This window comes from Myotis yumanensis, unplaced genomic scaffold, assembly GCF_028538775.1.
Source record: "Myotis yumanensis isolate MYYU_CA2020_CCGP unplaced genomic scaffold, mMyoYum1.0.hap1 SCAF_2, whole genome shotgun sequence".
NCBI classification, from domain to species: Eukaryota; Metazoa; Chordata; class Mammalia; order Chiroptera; family Vespertilionidae; genus Myotis; species Myotis yumanensis.
In genome coordinates this window covers 167385626-167405938 of record NW_027223753.1, presented here as the reverse complement: position 1 = coordinate 167405938, position 20313 = coordinate 167385626, and the positions used below count along the sequence as shown (strand labels likewise).

Sequence of the window (20313 nt, the reverse complement as noted above, 5' to 3'; positions counted from 1 at the left end):
TTTCTGAAGATTGAATTTGAATTTAAAATATCTTCAATTTATAAATACATTATTGTCATTTGTCTCAATTTTGGAGGGTACCTGTTACCCACATCTCCGAAGGAAAAAAAAGAGATTAAATGACTATATGAATCCTTAGGAGTAAAGGTAGTGTGGTGCTGAAAACAATTGTATAATTGTATCTTTATAGAGAATCCCTTCCTGGGAAATAAGCATAAAGCAATAACCATTTTACAAACAAACATTCTTTCTTAGATCACTTCATTGTCCTTTAGAGTAGTCAAAGCCTATATCCCTTAGATATACAACCAGCTGATGCAATCTGTAAGTGGGCAGTTTCAATTTAGATGCCAGTATTATACTTTAAGGTATGGTTGTAAATGGTTTTTTTTAGTTATGTGTTTTTCAGCAGGTTGATAAATTACTTTTGCCTGGAGTGTTTCAATCCCACACCAAGGCCATTTAATGTGACTGTATAGTTCAATCTCTAGACATCTGATAATTCCCCAAGCTACCAGGTTGAGTAGCCCCTAATTGGCTGAATATTGTAGAATAATTACGACTGTACACAGAAGGAGGAGAGCCAGTTGGCTGATTTTTTGAAATAGCTTAAGGTGGTAAGATGAGCACTGTGCTCCCCTGTCCAGTTGTGTGCACTTGTACACACACTCACACACACATTACTATTGTAGGGACCTACTATCAAATGCACTGCCCTTCTCTAGTATTAGGTGGACACCTAACACAGCTTTCCCAAGAGCCTGGCTGTTAGGACAGGAACCCCTCTTTTATACCTTAGTGATGCACAGAAGTGACAAGAAACACCCTCCTTTGATACAATGCTTCTGCTTTCCTCCCAACTAGATATTGAGAGAATGCAGGCAGTAAGCTACTGTTTTAATCCCTACTCTCCTGTGAGCTTATGTTCTTTGCAAAGGTCCCCATCTATAGAGAAAAATGAAGCTGCTTTACTCTCCCTTTGAACTAAAAACTTAGCATTGTATCAGGTTAATAGAAGTGCCATATACTATGAGTAGAATTGTGTAGAATTTTAAACTTATCTGTCTTTTAATGGATAGGCTCCTACTGCTAAAAAAAAATCATTGGTGGAGGGCAGGAAGAGATTAACCAAAGAACTTGTATCCATATATGCATAACCCATAGACAGAAAATAGGGCAGTGAAGGCCTGGGGGGGGGGGGGGGGGCGCGGCGGGCATGGTGGAAAAGAAATCAATGGGGAAAAAGGGGACATCTGTAATACTTTCAACAACAAAGATAAATTTAAAAAATAGGAAAAAAGAGTCATAAGACACTGAGAAATAGCCTTAAACAATCCACTTAACCTTGTCTAAGATTGTCTTCTTTGATAGCTCATGATAGCTCCATCCTACTGAAGTACAAAACATTTCTAAACTAATATAAGGAGATAAATTAGACAAAATATTAATAATTGAAAATGCAGAGAAAAGACAAGAGAAATAAAATATTTTAATTACACCAAGAAGCTCAAATGTTAGTAATAATTATTTTGTATTTTAACTCTATTTGTTTAATAATGGCTAAATAAAATATTGAAATGTTTACAATTCCAAAAATTCAGCAATCCATTAATAGAAGCTCTTTGCCCTTGCTGGTTTAACTCAGTGGATAGAACATTGCCCATGTACTGAAGGGTCCTGGGTTCGATTCTGGTCAAGGGCTCGTACCTGGTACATTGGTTGTAGGCTTGATCCCTGGCCTAGTCTGGAGGCTTGCTGGAGGCAACCAATCGATGTGTCTCTCTCACATCAATGTTTCTTTCTCTCTCTGACTCCCCGACTCCTTCCACTCTCTCTAAAAATCAATGGAAAAATATCCTTGGGTGAGGATTAACACACACAAAAATAGAATCTCTTAGTCTCTTATAAAAATTATGTCACTGTTCTCCAGTGGTTCTCACTTCCCTCAACTCTAAAGTAATGGGGAAGAAATAGCTGGCATAAAAATTTCTACTCCATGCTGACACAGTTCAAAATACCGGTATTATTGTATGGCTCTTTAGGAAAGTTTGAAAAATTGAAATAGTGAATTCCAGCTCTATTCTCTTAAACTGCTCCATGGAAATGTAGCTGATGTCTTTACGTCAATTTGCATGTGCACATTGGGCATAATGCAGAATTGTTGTAATGTCATGCTAATGGCATAAGTCACATGAAATAAATTTTAAAATGGAACACAATAATATCTAAAATATACAGGACATGTATATGATAAGCTCAAAGTTCTCAGAACAATGCCTGACATATTGTGAAAGCTCAATAAAGCTTTAGCTATTATTAAGTCATTCAATTTTTACAACAATCTATGAGGTACGTACCATTACCTTAGTAATTTATGCTCTGAATGAGGAATAGCAGGAACATATAAAAGTTATATAAGATCATAAACTAAGAAATGCCACAATTTAAGCAAAGGCAATGTAGTTCCCAGAAACAATCTATAATCTACATATTACCTCTGTCTGTGGGAAGGGTATAAATGAGTCTTTATCTTCACTATTATGATTACAACATTTTAAAAAAATTCCCCTGGAGTGATAGTTCCCCAGTATAACCAATTACTCCACTAAGTAAAAATGCATGTATAAATAAAGTGCAACAATTTACATAGGATCACATGTTAAATCTAAGATTAAATAAGATAGAAACCAGGCTAGAGCTATCATTATTTCCAGGTTTTTTTTCATATAATAATACTAAATTCAAAACTCTTAGTTTTGTGATTGTTGACACTATTACAGATGTCCCCCATCCCTGCCCGCCCCCTACCGCCCCCCCCCCCCCCACCACCACCACACACACACTTTACCCACCAGGACTCAGCCCTTGCTCCGCCCCCTGCCTCTGGCCATCATCACACTGTAGTCAGCGTTCATTGGCTATGCATATATGTTCTTTGGCCTATCTTTTCAACTTCCTTCATCCAGTCCCCCAGCAACTCCCTCCCCTCTGACCTCTGTCAGGCTGTTCCATGTATCCATGCCTCTGGTTCTATTTTGTTCATCAGTTTATTTTGTTCATTAGATTCCATATATAAGTGAGATCATAGGGTATTGGTGTGGCTTATTTTACATAGCATAATAATCTCCAGGTCCAGCCAAGCTATTGCAAAAGACTGCTTTATAACTAGGTCTTCTGTATTAGTCTCATGATCTTGCAACAACCTATGGTGCCAAATGATTATGTTATCAATTTTGTTTGGATCTGTTACTATTTGGGAAACTGACTTTACAGGTAAATTGAATATGTTATCTGTTTTTAAATGAGGACATACCCTGTCTAAAAGAGGTAACATATTCAATTTACTTGTAAAGTCAGTTTCTGAAATAGTAACAGATCCAAACAGAAATGATAACATATGTGATTGGGCAGCCTATGTAGGAAACACATTAAGTTACAATCCATTCACATTTCATTTAATGTAGAAAAGGAAAATTGAAATAATAGTAAAATACATCTCTATTGGTCTCCTGAAATATGTATTTTCAAAACACAAAACTTCAACATCGATCATGTTAGTTTAGAATGTAGTGGCTTGAAATCACTTATAAACATAAGTGCAAAAAATGTTTACATAATTTTCTGAATTGAATAAAAGTAAAAACATGAGATCTCATGGCTGATTTCATTTCACAAGTGTATATTCTCATATCTCACATATAGTTAAATTATCTAATTAGTTCTTTTAAACTGGTTTTATTTTGTATTTAGAGTGATAAGTAACCAGAAAGTCAAAGTTTTATAAAGGATGAATGAAATCTATACATATTCTAATCTTCCCAAATACAGTCTTCATAGCTCTAGATCAGAGTGAAAATAGGTAAGTAACCAAATGAGTCAGATTCACCAGAATATAGGAATGAAGTTTTAAACATGACACCTATTATAACATTGTTAAATTTTTGAACATTAAAGCTTTTTGCAATTCATGGACCCCAAAACCTTTGGTTTAAAAAGAGACACTTGTTTAGACAGAGGAAAGGGGTGTACTTTTCCTCTGCCCTCACGCCCAACCTCCACCCCACCCCCCCGCTATTTTGTAAGAGAAAATCCAAGACACAAAAAGTGGATTAGTACTTGCAAAATTACTAGACATAATCATTTTAAAGGGAATTCACACCCCAAAAGAAAGAGATGGACAATGGAAAATGTGAAACAGCGCACCATCCCCAAGGCTTTCACACAAAAGAATTTCACGTATTTGGTTTTAGTTTGATTGTTTCTATTGATTTTTCTCAATATTGCTGATCATTTAAAGGGCCTGCTTTTCTTTCTTCCCCTCCCTGTGCCTTCCCTGGGGGGCACCTGGTCGGTTAAGCCGCACACTAATTGGAACTCTCCTGTTTCCGCAAGGAGCACAGAACCTGCTTGATCTCGGGGCAAACCGCACTCCCCGGAGATGGCCAGAAGTCTACTTCTCAGACAGCGCCAGAAAAAGAAAAGATACCTGCCTCGCCAGCCACCTGTTTAAAGTCACCTCTCCCGCCCGGCGCACCCGCAACTTCTCGGAGGAGGCAGAGTAACTCCAAGTCGCAAGTCACAAGGAGAGAGCCGCGAGGCGGTGGAAAGCAGGTCACCTAACGCACCCCTCACAGAGACCGAGGTTCCAGGGCGGGCGCTAGGTGACAGCTGAAGCATTCTATAAAGCGCTGATGACTTCAGGGCTTAAAAAAGAGAGAGAGACAACTCGCGGCAGAGCCATCATCGGGCCCCAGCAAGGAAACGCCTTCCTTCCACCACCACCAGCGACCCCGCGGAATAGAGGCGCGGAGGGGAGAGGAGAGGGGCCAGGAGGAGGGAGGGGGTGTTCGAGGGCCAAGGAAAGAACACGGGCTCACCGCTTAGGCTGTTGCTGGTCCTCAGGCTCCTTCCACAGAGACACTGCAGCATATGCACTCCTTTCCTCAAAGAAAGCTCAATAATCTTCATGGAGAAGCGCGCGTGTGGGGTGCGGCCACTCCCCGCCCACCTCCGCTAATGGTCCAACCAAAAGGCGGCCGGTGCTGGAGAGCCGGCTCCCGGGTCCATGGTGCGCGCGTCCCGGGTGGAGAGCAGCTCGCAGCGCGGCCGGGCAGGACCAGGGCGCGGGGCAGGGGGGCGCGGTGAGGAAGTGCGGTGGAGGAAGTGCGGTGGGCGGGGGGCAGCCCCCCGGGGAGCCACGGGAGCGGCCACACCCCGGTGGGATCGCACCTGACACTGGGACTTCTCCAGGAGGCGGCTGGTCTGCGCGCAGGAAGGTGACTGGGTCGGTGCCCTTTCCAGGTGCCGGCACCCCGGGGGACGAGGGCGGGGTCCCTCGAGGGGCCTGGCCTTCTGGCCTGGTGGTTCCGGGCACCCCTTCTGCCCCTAATCTCAGCGTGTGGCGGTGAACCCTGGGGCCCCGCGGGCTGCGCGCGTGCGGAGGGCGACTCGGCGTGAGAATCCGGCGGAAGGGATGCGCCGGCAGGAAGGGCTGGACCCTGGAGCCTGCAAAGCGTCAGAAGCGACTCCAGGGACCTGGGGGGTGGGGATGGGGAGGAGGGGATGGGGAATAAAGAAAACTCTTGGGTGCGGGCGAGGAGAGCGAAGGTGTGCCTGGGTGTGGGCGGAGCCCTGAGGTGGGAGTCTGCACACCTGGATTTTGTGATGGGGGCTCCGTGACCTTGGGTAAGTCACTCTCCCCCTGTGTAAATCAGGGCGGGGAGAGGGTGTGGGATAGACAATTGTTAGCTTCGTGCCTTCCAGTCTCCTGGAAAAGCTTAGCACAGGTGCAGTGGGGAGGCAGGTGCGGGGGGGTGGGGGGGGGAGACGACGCCAGAAGGGAAGGCAGAGGGAGAGGCAGATGAGGAAGGAAATCAGAAAATAACACTACACTTAGGCGCACTATTCCAATCAGCTCTGACTGAACCACCTGGCCCAAGATGACCAGGGAGCTTCCTTGTAGGTTTAAACGCCTTGATGATTTTTTCACCAGAAACCTCTTTGGCTTTACTTATTTATTGGTTGGTTGGCTGGTTCTTTTGTTTGCTCTCAGAGGAGGCCTTCAAAGCCATTTTGGAAGGCTTACAAGTGAAGCCTACAAATAATCCAGCGGAAGGGATGCGCCGGCAGGAAGGGCTGGACCCTGGAATCTCAGGGCAAGGCGGGCCAGAGAGGACACAGCAATATAGCAGGTGATTAAGAGTACAGATGCCAGAGACAAATAGCCTAAATTCAAGTACTTACTAGTTATGTGGTCTTGAACACATTTTTTAACCTCTCTGTGCCTCAAGTTCCACACCTCTAAAAGAAAGTTAATAGTGTCTACTTTCTATACCCCTTGTTGAGGGTTAAGCAAACACTTGATGTAAAATAAGTGCTATGATAGTGTTAACAATGATTACTTAGCTCCCCACCTGTAGGGTTTTCAATCACTTTCGCTTTCCAATGAATTCAGGGTCCATGCTAGTGTCCACAGTTCAGGTATGAAGAACTAGTGAATAGTTCAGATATCAAGAACCCCCAACCGGAGTGGCTCAGGGGTTGAGCCTAGACCTATGAACCAAGAGGTCACGGTTGGGATGATGGGTCAGGGCATATACCTGGGTTGGAGGCTCCATCCCTGGTATGAGGCCCTGCAGGGGGCAGCCAATCAATGACTCTCTCTCATCATTGATGTTTTTATCTCTCTCTCTCCCTCTCCTTCCTCTCTGAAATAAAAAATAAAAATCCACTTAAAAAGAACTCACTAGTTTCCAAGGTAGTTCATTGTATAAAACCTGTTAGAAGGTTTACACTGACACTGAGCCAGAAACTTCATATTCGTTCTACCCATTGTCCTAAGGCTACCTAGCACTAGCTGGTCAGCTCTTCCCTGCAAGGGAGTAAAAATGGTTTTCATCAGCACTTTTCTTTTTTCTCTTCTGTAGGCTAAACCTTCAGAGTTTCTATGATGTTCTCTAATAGTTGAGATTTAAGGTTGAAGTTGCCTGGAAAAAAATATTCTTTCAGTAGTCTCTTCCTTCTTCCCCTCAAAGGTGTTAGAAGAAAGCCAGAACATCTGGAGGGCCTCGAGCCCACAACCATCCTGGCTCCCCATTCTCTTACTTCCTTTCAGAATTAAGCTCCAACCAGGCACAGTCAGTAGAGGCATTTCCAAGACTCAAGGAGGTATGTCCAGGCCTTTCTTCCAGTCATCTCTTAGAATTGTTATTCAGTAGAACCACCTAAGCCTGCGGGCTGCAAGGTCCTGGAAGGTCTTGCTAATGCCACCAGGATGTCATCACTGGGCAACCTGGGTCATGGCCCTCCTCTTTCCGGTCTCTTCGGGGATTAGTGAGAAACTTGGCCTGTCTGGGGATTCTACCATAGAAATTCCCCACAGAGGGAGAGGCAATTAGCAAAAGAAAAACACCTAAAAATAGTCCTTCATGCTGCAGCACAGGCAGAGCTTTCCGGTAGAGCGCTCCTGCTCTGGAGCCCAGTGCTAGAGCTATTTCTTTAATTTGAGATAAATGTTATTCCTTGAACAAAACAACAACAATAAAAATAGGACAAAGGCCCGATTCCCTCAAAGGAAGCAGAGCAGAGCAAGCAGGTCCATGTGTGATTTTGAAACACACATGCTTGTCCAGAGCTTCACTTTTCATATTTGTAATGAGCCTCTCCTGTCTGCCTACCTGGCAGGGTCATTGCAAGGATTCAATGTGGTGAAAGATGTGAAAGTGCTTGGAAGATTTTTATTACCTTTGCAAGATAAGGTGCTATTCCCAATTTTCCGGGTTCTAGGTGCTCCTCAGTGGTCTAACATACTGGCCCTTTTAGTCATTGCAGGCAAATCTTCTACCTCCTCAACAAGACTGTCAACTCTTAGAGGGCAGGACAGGAAAGCTGTCATAATTAATATTCAAGTGGCCCACTGTCTTGTTTAAATGGCTGTTGAAGTGATACTTTCGGTCAAGTGTATTCATCACAAAGAAAATTAATCATCACAGTAGTTGTAAAAACAGACTGAGGGCTCACATGGACAGATTTTTGTTGTTGATATTGAACTCTCAAGTGAGCTCAGATTAAACCAAAGGGAGCACATAATATTTTAATGCGAAATATTTTCTGACTATATATTATGAACATGTCATTAAAGTAGATTAAAAGGGAATTGATCACTAGAATTTTATTACTCAAACTTAGTTTTAAAAAAAAGGTTCTTAACCTTATCAGAACTTCAATGTGCATGCTTGTTAAAGCAACTCCTAAGGTGACATCTAGTTCCACAATTAGGTACATAGATGTCATCTTCCTCAAGTATGCTGGGCAGTACTTAAGGAAAACACATTTTGCACACACCATAACATCCAAACATAAGACAAAACAAAACAAATGATGTAGCCGAAGCACAATGGATAGTCATAAAGTGGCAAAATTTAGTTTAAGAAAAATGTCCAAATTTTCTCCTTTCTGTTTGTATTATTCTATAACCCCAAATCAAAGTTGTTCTGGGAATTATATTTTTAAATTTTAAATTCAAGGTATATTATTATTTTAATGCCCAAATTTTAAATCATGTATCTGTCTCTAATTAAGGTTCTCTTAAGTTAGGCCTTCTTTCTCTTTTTGAATTGACCTTGGACTAACTCTAGCAAGTGACTCACCAGTGTGGTTGCAAAATGAAAGAATAATTTTCTAAGAGGGATTAGAAAATCTGGTACAAATCTGGTAATGATAGGTGAGCTTGTTTCAATTCCTAGTATCTAAATTTTTCCTTTTTATAAAGAGTTACTCACAGTTTGCAGGAATTAATAAGTGTCTGTGGGAGTTCTGAGATTTTTAAGTGGTGACTTATCTAAGACATTTTCTGTTCATATGAAACATAGGAATCTGTTGATTCTTGGCATCAGCTGTGCAATTAATCAGTGCATTTTTCTTCTTGGAAGCCTACAATGAATGAGTAATAACATTTTCAAAAATTTGCCAGGTCAAAAACTCTTAATGAGTATACTAATAGCAAAATGTCTATCAAACTTACATCTTCACAAAGAAACTTTGGCAACACATAAACTAAAAGATCAACATCAGTGTGATATGTATAGTCCACAGGCTGCTATGGTAAAAACTGCATGTCTTAGAAATACCTTCAAATCCAATTTCGATAGGCAATTGCCATAGTCTGAATGTCTATATCCCCAAATTCATAAATTGATTTCCTAATCCCCCAGGTATTAAGAGATGGGGCCTTTGGGAAGCTTTAAGATCATGAATGAGATCACTGCCCTTTAAATGGAGATTCCAGAGAGTTACCTCTCCCCTTTCACCCTGGGAGGGCCCAGCAAGAAAATGGTCATCTATGAACTAGGAAGCCGGTCCTCACCAGATGCAGGATCTTGGCGCCTTGACCTTGGACTTGCCAGCCTCCAGAACTGTGAGAAACAAATGTGTGTTGTTTAAGCCACCCAGTCTATGGTACTTTTTGTGATAGTGGCCGGGACACATAAGAGAGCAATAAAATCAATTTCATTAGATAATATGACAAAAACTGCCACTAGCAGCTGACTTACTTTATTAATGACTTGGAGTCTAAATAACTATTTTCAAAAATGAAAACACATGGGTTTTTTAAAAATTTATGTTCTTCCTCTTGTACTTTTTTTTTTGTTCTTCTATTTCTTCTTCTCCACACTATTTATTTTGAAATAAATTTAGACTTACAGAAATGTTGCAAAATAATACAGAGTTCATCTATACTCTTCACTCAACTTCTGATGTTAACAACTTACATAACCAGTGTACAGTTATCAAAACCAGAACATTTACGCTGGCACCATGCTATTGAATAAGCTACAAGCTTTCACCAGTGCCTTCCCCACTCCCCCACCCCCTCCCCCCCCCTTCCCCACCCCCAACCAATGTTCTTTTTCTGTTTCAGGATCCATCTAGGATCCACTTTGCATTTAGTTGTCTCCTTAATCTTCTTAAATTCATGACAAATCCTCCATCTCTTCTTCACTTCAAGACCTTGACGTTTTTAATAAATAATGGTCCAACGTTTTGTTGAATGTCTTTTCAGTTGGGTTTCTCTGGTGTTTTCTAATGATTTGTCCACAGTTATTAATTTTGGCGAGAATGTCACAGAAGTGATGTTATTTATCTTTAGGCTTTTTACACTTGCTAGTCAAAATAGTATTTTTTCAAAGGGACTTAGATTAGTTCTCTGTTCCTTATCCTTTTCAGTGTAGCTTATTCATTTGTAACCCAGTTACATGTATTTATTATTACTTATATTCCATACTGGTTGATTTTAATTATTTAAAATTAATTTTAGTGATTTTTCGATTATTTGAGTATGTGAAACATCTGTATGTTTCTAAAAGCCTTGTCTAAATTCCTTGTGTGAGAGTTCAGCTTTCTCCACAGCCCCACCCATAGAATGGATTATGCTACATTTTTATTTTTGTCAGTTTAATTGAAATGTTATCTTAATTTGCATGTCTCTAATTATGAGTAAGTTTGAACATTTTTTATTTAAGAGCTTATATTTTTCAAAGGAATTGCCTGTTTACATTACTTTCTTATTTTGTTATTAGAAAAAAATACCCACTTTTAAAAGACCAGAAATTGCCACCAGGGAGGGTCCTGAAATTAAATTATACTAATTTAAACATTTATTTAGATAGGAGTTCAAAACAAGGTCATTTTCATAGGAACAGGGAGTAAGGTTTTAAGATGACTTTTTATTCAGTCACTCATCCATTCATACATTCCACAAATAATTTGATTTCCAATGCTTAATAAATGTTACATCTCACTTTCTGCCCATAATGAATACCAGTAGATACTGTATCCACTAAAGAACAAACCACTTTTGAAAAATACAGCACCCATATTCAGACTCTGTATTTACCTCCAATCCTGTCCTATATCCCATCACATCTCTATGAGATACAGAGCAATAATTCTCATTTAACTTAAGTACATCCTATAGCAGACCAAAAAAAAAAGGGGGGGAGCAAGAAATAATGTTGTTACTTTTACAGTTCTTTTCTGATAAAACCTTTGAGGTCCAGTTAATATATAAGCCTTCCATGCATTTTCCTCCAACCTTCCCACCCCAGTTCCCAATCTTCAAATAAATAATACTTCAGAGTTTGCTGTTACAATATGAGGTTTTCCATTCTCTTCTAATTACACTATAATGAGTTGTTTTGAATAGATGCAGAGCTTGTCATCTATTTTTAAAAAAACCCTTTAAATATGAGTTCTATGAGCCAAGTATCAGTTGTTTATTGTGAGAAATATGAAGTCAATCAATCCAAGATAGTCAATAATTGTGAATTTCAGGGAAGCAACATTTGCTCATTAGTCAAAATTCATCACCAAATTACAGGCACAGTTCCAAATGTACATTCTCACTTCTATTACCTCAACTCTCTCTGACCCTACAAATCCCACACATTCTTTAAGACTTACCATAAGACCTTCCAGCTCCCTCTGGGAAATTTTTTTTGATGCTTCCTGACTCTGCCCCAAATCAATTACAACTTCTGAGCTCCCATAACAGACTATATTATTCCATAACAGGGAACTGATTTATTCTGCTTGTACATATGTCTCTTTCCCCAAGAGATTATGAGCTCCTATACCTACAAATTTAGGTATCTTTATCTTTCATAAATCATATCTGTCATAATGTTATCTTAGTACCTAGAACATGTAATAAATAATTTATTATTTAAATATTGATATAATAAAATTAATAGTAAATTAGTGATATTTTATATTGCTGAAGTAAAGTAATATGGGGACTGTTATACGGATTTTTCATTTGGAGAATATTTTACAATTATGCACCAAATTAAAAAACAATAACCCACAAAGAGTTTAGAGTAAGTGTATGGCCTATGCCTGAAATATAATTCACTTGTAGACACATATAGCTCATAAGATTCACTCATACTCAGAGAACTATAAAATATATCAATAATAAGATACCATTGTTCAATTATTCAGGTTTCAAAGATGAAAATGTTTGATAGGCCAGTGTACTAGAAAGAATGTAAAAGAAATGGGAACTCTTACATTCTTGGAAAGAGTACACACTGAATACATTTATGGATTGCAATTTGTCTCCATCTTTCAACACTTAAAAAGCCACTTCTCCCAAATGTCTTTTCTAAATATTAGCTTCCTGATATGGTTGCAGACGGTAAGCTAGTGACAATTGCACAACATATCAGTACAACTTCGATTACATGCTATTTGATCCTAATGATACTAATCCATTCATAGGGAACTAATTGAATTTTGGCACATCTCTTGTTACAAAGAAATGTCTTGAACTTTAAAAAATTATTAACTCAATATGTACTGAAAGATCCCTGAAATTTATTGTTTGAAATTTAATTACATGAATTTATAATATAAAAAATTTAACACACATGTATAAGAATATTAAATTATGTTACAATCTGTGTGATGGAATAAAAGAATGTGCATTGCTTATGTTGATAAATTAATGGACTCTTTCTGAAAGGGTACACAAGAAAGTGATATTGGGTATAGTCTTAGGAAGGATTAGGATGTTGAATAGGAGAGAGAGGAGATTTACTTTAGGCTACGATTTATTTTGTACTTTTAAAACTTGGTACTATGTGTGCATATATATATACTAGTATCATTTATTCTTCCAAATAAATGAGAAATAAATATAATTAAATATATAAATTTTGCTTTGGCTAAAGAATTATTTATTACTAAGACTGATTAAAATACAAAATAAAGACAGTGAAGGATATACACTAGAACTGGAAATGTCATTTCCAAGTAGCCAACAGGATATAGTCTTAATGCCCTGAGTCAGAAGACTTCATCAGAATCATACCTGCTCAGGGCCTAAGAACAGAATGTTCCTACCAAAAAGAGTTTAAGGTATTGATAAGACTTATCCTCTGCAACAACAACCAAGATGATGGCATAGGTAAACACCTGAATTTGCTGCCGCGCACAACCACATTAAAACTACAACTAAAAGACAAAACGAATATCATCCAGAACCACAGGAAGGCTGGCTGAATGGAAATTCTACAACTAGAAGGAAAGAGAAAAACGCATTGAGTCCAGTAGGAGGTGCAGAGGTGTGGAAGTGCGGAAGTACGGAGGCAGAGGCCTGCGAAAGGGGCTGGTAGCTGGGTATGTGTTGTCTTTTTCAATCGGGAGGGAGATATAAGCTACCAACTGCTCTGAACTCCAGTTCCGGGTGAGAATTTGGGGACCCAGACTCATATGGAGAGAAACTGGACTGTCTGGCATTGGGCCGGAATGTGAGAGTGGCTTTCTCGCAGAGGTGCTTGCAGCGGTCATTGTTCCTGCATGGGGCCCGCAGGACAAAGACCCCAGGACCTCTCTGAGGCAGAGCAGACTGTCAGCCATTGCGGTTTGCTCCCCCCTGGTGATTCCCTGAGACCCCGCCCCACCCAATTTACAATCCCACCCAAGCTGTGCACAGAGGCTTTTGCATATGAATGGCCTGGCCTTTCTCCAGCTAAAAACCTGGGCAGACTCAGTGAGCACCAAAGCCCCACTAAAGCAAGTCCTGCTCCATAAGGGTGTTTCCAGCACAGAAGTTCTTCCATTGTAGACACAACTGGTCCTCACAGCCAATTGGCCTGGAGGTCAATTCGTCCCAGTGATACCAACAGCAATCAAGGCTTAACTACAAGACTGTACACACAGCCCACAAAGGGGTGCATCAAGAGTGTCCACCTCAGGTAAGTGTCAGCCTCAGGGAGGCTGAACCACTGGGCCCTACAGGACACCTAGCACACAAAGCCACTCTATCAACACAGGGAAGCAGCCAAAACGTAGAGACAAAGAAACAGGTCACAAATGAAGAAAATGGAGGAAAGCAAACTACTGGATATAGAGTTCAAAACAATGGTTAAAAGGTTACTCAAGAATCTCCTAGAAACCTCTGAGAAATCTAGTGAGACCCTTGATGTTGTGATAAAGGACCAACTAGAAATTAAGCATACATTGACTGAAATAAAGAATATTATACAGACTCCCAACAACAGACCAGAGGATTGCAAGAATCAAGTCAAAGATTTGAAGTACGAAGAAGCAAAAAACACCCAACCGGAAAAGCAAAATGAAAAAAGAATCCAAAAATACGAAGATAGTGTAAGGAGCCTCTGGGACAACTTCAAGCGTACCAACATCGGAATTATAGGTGTGCCAGAAGAAGAGAGAGAGCAAGATATTGAAAACCTATTTGAAGAAATAATAACAGAAAACTTCCCCTACCTAGTGAAAGAAATAGACTTCCAAGTCCAGGAAGCGCAGAGAACCCCAAACAAAAGGAATCCAAAGAGGACCACACCAAGACACATCATAATTAAAATGCCAAGAGCAAAAAGACTAAGAGAGTATCCTAAAAGCAGCAAGAGAAAGAAACTCAGTTACCTACAAGGGAGTACCCATACGACTGTCAGCTGATTTCTCAACAGAAACTTTGCAGGCCAGTAGGGAATGGCAAGAAATATTCAAAGTGATGAATACCAAGAACCTACAACCAAGATTACTTTATCCAGCAAAGCTATCATTCAGAAGTGAAGGTCAGATAAAGAGCTTCACAGATAAGAAAAAGCTAAAGGAGTTCATCACCACCAAACTAGTATTATATGAAATGCTGAAAGGTATCCTTTAAGAAGAGGAAGAAGAAGAAAAAGGTAAAGATACAAATTATGAACAACAAATACACATCTATCAACAAGTAAATCTAAAAATCAAGTGAATAAATAATCTGATGAACAGTATGAACTGGTGATTATAATAGAATCAGGGACATAGAAAGGGAATGGACTGACTATTCTGGGGGGAAAGGGGTGTGGGGGGTGCGGGAAGAGATTAGACAATAATCATGCACCTATGGATGAGGACACTGGGTGGGGAGTGAGGGCGGAGGGTGGGGTGGGAACTGGGTGGAGGGGAGTTATGGTGGAAAAAAAGAGGAACCAATGTAATAATCTGAACAATAAAGATTTAATTTTAAAAAAAGAAGAGGAAGAAGAAGAAAAAGGTAAAGATAAAAATTATGAACAACAAAGTGACAACAAATACATATCTATCAACAAGTGAATCTAAAAATCAAGTGAATAAAAAATCTGGCTAACAGAATAAACGTGAATAGAATAGAATCAGGGGCATAAAAAGGGATTGGACTGACAATTCTCAGGCGGAAGGGGGTGTGAGGGGGTGCGGGAAGAGACTGGACAAAAAACGTACCCCTATAGACAAGGCTAGTCGGGGACAGGGGGTAAGGGCAGGGGGTGGGGTGGGAACCAGGTGGAGGGGAGCTATGGGGGGAAAAAGAGGAACAACTGTAATAATCTGAACAATAAAGATTTATTTAAAATAAATAAATAAATAAATAAATAAAAATAAATAAAAAGTAAAAAAAAAAAGACATCTTCTGCAATGAAGGGAGTACATGAAGTAAAAACAAAGAAGTCCTAAGTGCTATAAATCTGAGATATTACTGTTATTTTAATTTTAAATTATGTAGTAATTTTTTTAAAGTGAGGCCTTAAATTTAGTTGACATTGGGGGGAAATAGTTAATATTAGCATATAATTGAAATAAGCTATATTAAACTTCCCTGTGCTCTTGTGGAATTTCAACAATCTTGAATATTAAAAACACAAAAGAAAATAATAATGAAGACCCCCTTTCACTTCAGCAATAAACAGTCAACCAACCCCTTTTATTAAATTTCACATTATCTGTTCTCTCCAAATAAAAATCTCCTTTAATTGTATAGTATCTATTAAGTCTACTTGTTAAATGAGTTAAGATTTAAAATTTCTACTCAATGCATGCTTAGTGAGCATACCATGCATATCATAAAGATAACCCCTGCCATCAGTGACCTCATATCTTGGGAGCATGAGGAAGAACAGGTAGCTATACAAATAATGGAAATAAGGATAGAGATGCCTGAAAACTATTGTGAGAGCAAAGATAAAGGAAGCAATTTCATTTGTCCAGGAGGGAGGTACAGGACAAAAAAAAAAAGAAGAAAAAAAGGAACTCCAATATGGTGGTATTTGACAAGAATGGAGTTTTTTTCCAAAAAAGTGATAGGAAAAGAAAATTTATTTGTGGAATGACTTCATTCAGAGTTTAAGGGAATAAATTTTCAACATAGGTCAAAACAAGGTAGGTAATATTCAGCTCAATCCCTTTGAACAACATAAGGATTCCCTAAAGGGGAGAGTGATATTCCCTAAAGCCACATGGCTCCTAGTGGCAGAGTTGCCGCTCAAGTGAGGACACTGCCTCCAGTGCAACATTCTTTACCTGACACCATGTGCAGTTTCTGGTTTGAGATGTGTAAAGATCAAACTTACTTTATAAAATGCATAGAAATGATTTCAGGGCATCTCTCCCTGGAAATTAAATTTTCTCTTTGCAAATTCTCTGCTTTCCAGAAGCAGAGGGCAGCCATTCATTTAAAGACCTGACAACAGTAAACATAATATTGCCTTTACAGTATTTGGTATTTACTGGTGTCAACTTTCAGAATTGGGTTTAGTAGAGTCTTGGCTTACGGAGTAGGCTGACTCTCATAATGGTGAGCTTTAACTGTGCACACACAAATGCTTATAGATCTATGGTCCGGACAGAGGAAGGAGGAGAAAAACTGCTCTCTGGAACCATTGATTTGAGTTGTAGTGAAGGCTTGATAGGGATGTGGTACTTTGTAAGGAAATAGGTTAGCCCTCTTTAAGGTGCTTATTATACATACAGATACATTCACAAGTACACATATGTGCATATCTTTGTGCCTCTGCAGAACACTCTGCCATGTACCAAGCAAGAGCTTCGTGTAGAATTTTCAAAACTCTTTGTGCACTTTCTTTCTATCTTTTTTCCTTCCTTAAACACATAAAAAGGAATCTACTTATATTATCTCCACTTTTATTCTTTCCTAAACCTATTGAGTGATGCCTTCTGCCCATACATCTCACTGATGTTCTCCTTATAAAATCACTATATACTAGAATATTCTAGTTTCTAGCACATTTTGTCCTAATTATACAGAAAACTATAATTATATGTATTAAAATTATTAATCACTCTCTATTTCACAAAACTCTTCCTCCTTATTTCTAGAACAAGTTTTTTTACTTCTCTATTTAACTTCACAGTTTTCTTTCTGGCCATCACCCAGTACTACTGTTTCCAGGGTTGCAGCCTCTAATCCTTTCACTCTCTTTACTTTTCTCGGGCATCCCTCTACAGATGTCTTAGTCTGCTGACGACTGCTGACCAGACTCCTCCATAGTTTTAGTTGCATATTCCCAGGCTTTCCTGGAAAGCTTTACCTAAATGATCTGCAGGCACTTATGAAACAGCAAATCTGGATACATCCCTTTCCCCAAAAACCTATTGAGTTGCACATTTTAGTAAAAGATTCCATCATTTATACAGTTTCCAAATAATAAAACCTGTAAACCATCCAAGACTCCTCTTGCTAACTCACCTCCCATCAGTCGGAGGCTATTAGAGATATTATTTCTTTAACATCTCTTACATTCATCCACTTTGTTCCTATCTTCTTTCAGGCCCTCATCACTTCTAGCCTGACTACTGTAACATTATTATGAAAGTCAATCCAACTGTCAACTATCTTCAATTTACCCTCCACACTGCTAAAATAATCACCCCAAAACTCAAATCCCTGAAGGATTTTGCTCTTCAGAAACTTTTCAGAGCATTCAAGATGAAGTCAACAACTTACGCTCCCCCCGCAAAACCCTGGATAATTTGCCTCATCTTCCTCCATCTCTGTCCATGAACTTAACACCATTCATATCCTTGAGGCACACAGTTTCATGTGTGTGTATCTTTGCACATGTTGTTCCCCTTGCTTGGACACCCTGCCTTCTTTCATATCCCAGTGAATACATGTACCCAACATTAAAAAATTGAGTCCAGCATGACCTCCATCAAAACCCTTCCTTGAATAGTTTAGGGCTCATCTATGTATATTTCTTAGCATAGAACTTTCACATAGCAAATTTTCATTTGTTTAATTTATAACCTTTATGTCTGATAGAGTTATGGAAAAAACAAAGTATTTGTTGAAAATTCAGCCAAATAATCATACAAACAATTGCAACTATGATTGGTGCCTAAAAGGAAAGTTCATGATGCTATAGTGTCTAAAGTAAGAGATGATGAGTGATCTAGTTGGAAGAATCAAGAAAAGCTGAAGAATTTGTCATCTCATGCCTTGTATCACAATTAGTTAGGCATATCTTTTATATACATTTCCTCACGTCAAACACACACACACACATTTTATTCCTTTTTATGGCAAGTATGAAATGTATTAGTACTATTAGTAACAGTAATAATAATACTATTACTACCACCTACCTCTATCCACAGACTCTGCTCAGAACATAAGAAATGGTCACCAAATACCTGGTGGATTAAATCAAAAGTTTCACCCAGTGTCCTAGAATAGTTACATGGTTTTATTTTTTTCAAGATTGAATTAACCATATAGTTCATCTGAAGATAAGGGCTTAATCAAATGTATTGTAACCTAATATGGCAATTCCTATATAATAAAAGGATAATATGCAAATTGACCCTAACAGCAAAACTACTGGGAATGACTGGTCACTATGACACACACTGGCCACCAGGGAGCAGACGCTCAATGCAGGAGCTGCCCCTTGGTGGTCAGTGAGCTCCCACAAGGGGAGCTCTGCTCAGCCACAAGCCAGGCTGATAGCTGCCAGCACAGCGGTGGTGGTGGGAGCCTCTCCCGCCTCCTCAGCAGCACTAAGGATGTCCGACTGCAGCTTAGGCCTGCTCCCCGCTGGCAAGTGGACATCCCCTGAGGGCTCCTGGTCTGCCAGAGAGATGTCTGACTGCCAGCTTAGGCCTGAACTCCCAGGGAGTGGGCCTAAGCCAGCAGGTGGACATCCCCCAAGGGGTTCCAGGCTTCGAGAGGGCACAGGCCGGGCTGAGGGTCTCCCCTGAGTGCACAAATTTTTCTGCACTGGGCCTCTAGTTATATATAAAAGCAACTTGTATTGTGCATTCTCTTTCCTGAAAATCAATGACACACCTTCCAGATGGTTTCAGGTATGAGAAATATAAAGGAGTTCTTGAAACGAGTGAAAAGAAACTCAAGCTAAGAGAAAATAAGTGTTTTGAACCCTTTAATTGACTAGTCTAACATAATATTCTTGGAAGACAAACAGGCAAAGAACTGGATAAAGAAATTTCTAGAGCACCAATCTGAAAGGCCTCCGACTCCCTGAATTTGCAATTGTTTCCATTTCTGATTGGTTAGGTTAATTGCCATTTTTTTCAAATGGATGGTCCAAAATGATCTGGTTTCTACAATTTTAAGCAAGTGAACACTGAATGTATCTGATCCGGTGGATAAGTAAGTCACTGGCTAATGCTTCTAGGAGCTAGCACTGAATAACCCTCTACAGTATCCTGGGCTTGTGTAAATTTTCCATTTGGATTCAAATGTTATTTACATTTTAGATCTGTTATCTTTTGATCCAATGCCTCTCACTTGGAGAAGTTCAGTGGTTAAGACTTGTGCTTTCAAATCAAACCGGACCTGGTTTAAACTTCTCAACCCTGGCACTTAAGTGATTCTCTTCTCCAAACTTTTTTTCTTGCCTGCACACTAGTGTGAGTATTAAAATGATTGTTGCCAGAATTAAATGAAGTAGAATATCTCAGTATGGTGCCTGCCAGAGAGTAAGTGCTCACTAAATGATGGTAATGATCATAGAGGTGGTGGGGATTGTATTGACATTGATAACTCTGCAATAGTCTTCCATTAATAATCCTTTTCTTACTTAAAAATATGTCCAGCAACATCAACCATCTGTTATTTAAGGTTATTTTTATAACTACTCTACAACATCTGTCTAAATAAGAACCATTTTTGCTTGAGGAAAGAATCAAAGAAAATTGGACTTATAATAGAACAGTTTTGAAGATTTTTATTTCATCAAAACTCTGTAAGAAGAGACTGCTAATGGATAAGGGGTTTCTTTGGGGGCTGATAAAAATGTTCTAGATAGACAGTGATGATCCTTGCATAGCCTTGTGAGTGCACACACACACACACACAAAAAAAAGAACAAGAACCCCTAAACTATACCCTTTAAATGGGTGGAATTTTACAATATTTGAATTCAATCTAAAATTTAAAAAACTCTATAAGAAAAATACGTGGGCCTTTTGTACAACTACAAAGTTGATTGAAATGTTTGAGAC

The 20313-nt window shown here is 39.4% G+C and overlaps 1 protein-coding gene across 4 annotated transcripts in view; it reads right to left on the bottom strand.

The window, feature by feature from the left end:
* The window catches only part of FGF12 (fibroblast growth factor 12), a 525572-nt gene that overhangs the window by 354707 nt on the left and 150552 nt on the right, over nucleotides 1–20313 (bottom strand). Inside the window, exon 1 of one of the 4 annotated variants that reach the window (XM_070406566.1) lies at nucleotides 4878–4968. The exons of the other annotated variants lie outside the window; for them this stretch is intronic. Coding sequence (XP_070262667.1) covers nucleotides 4878–4968 — 91 coding nt within the window. Of the gene's footprint in view, nucleotides 1–4877; nucleotides 4969–20313 lie in introns of those variants that run through there. 4 annotated transcript variants of the gene reach the window in all.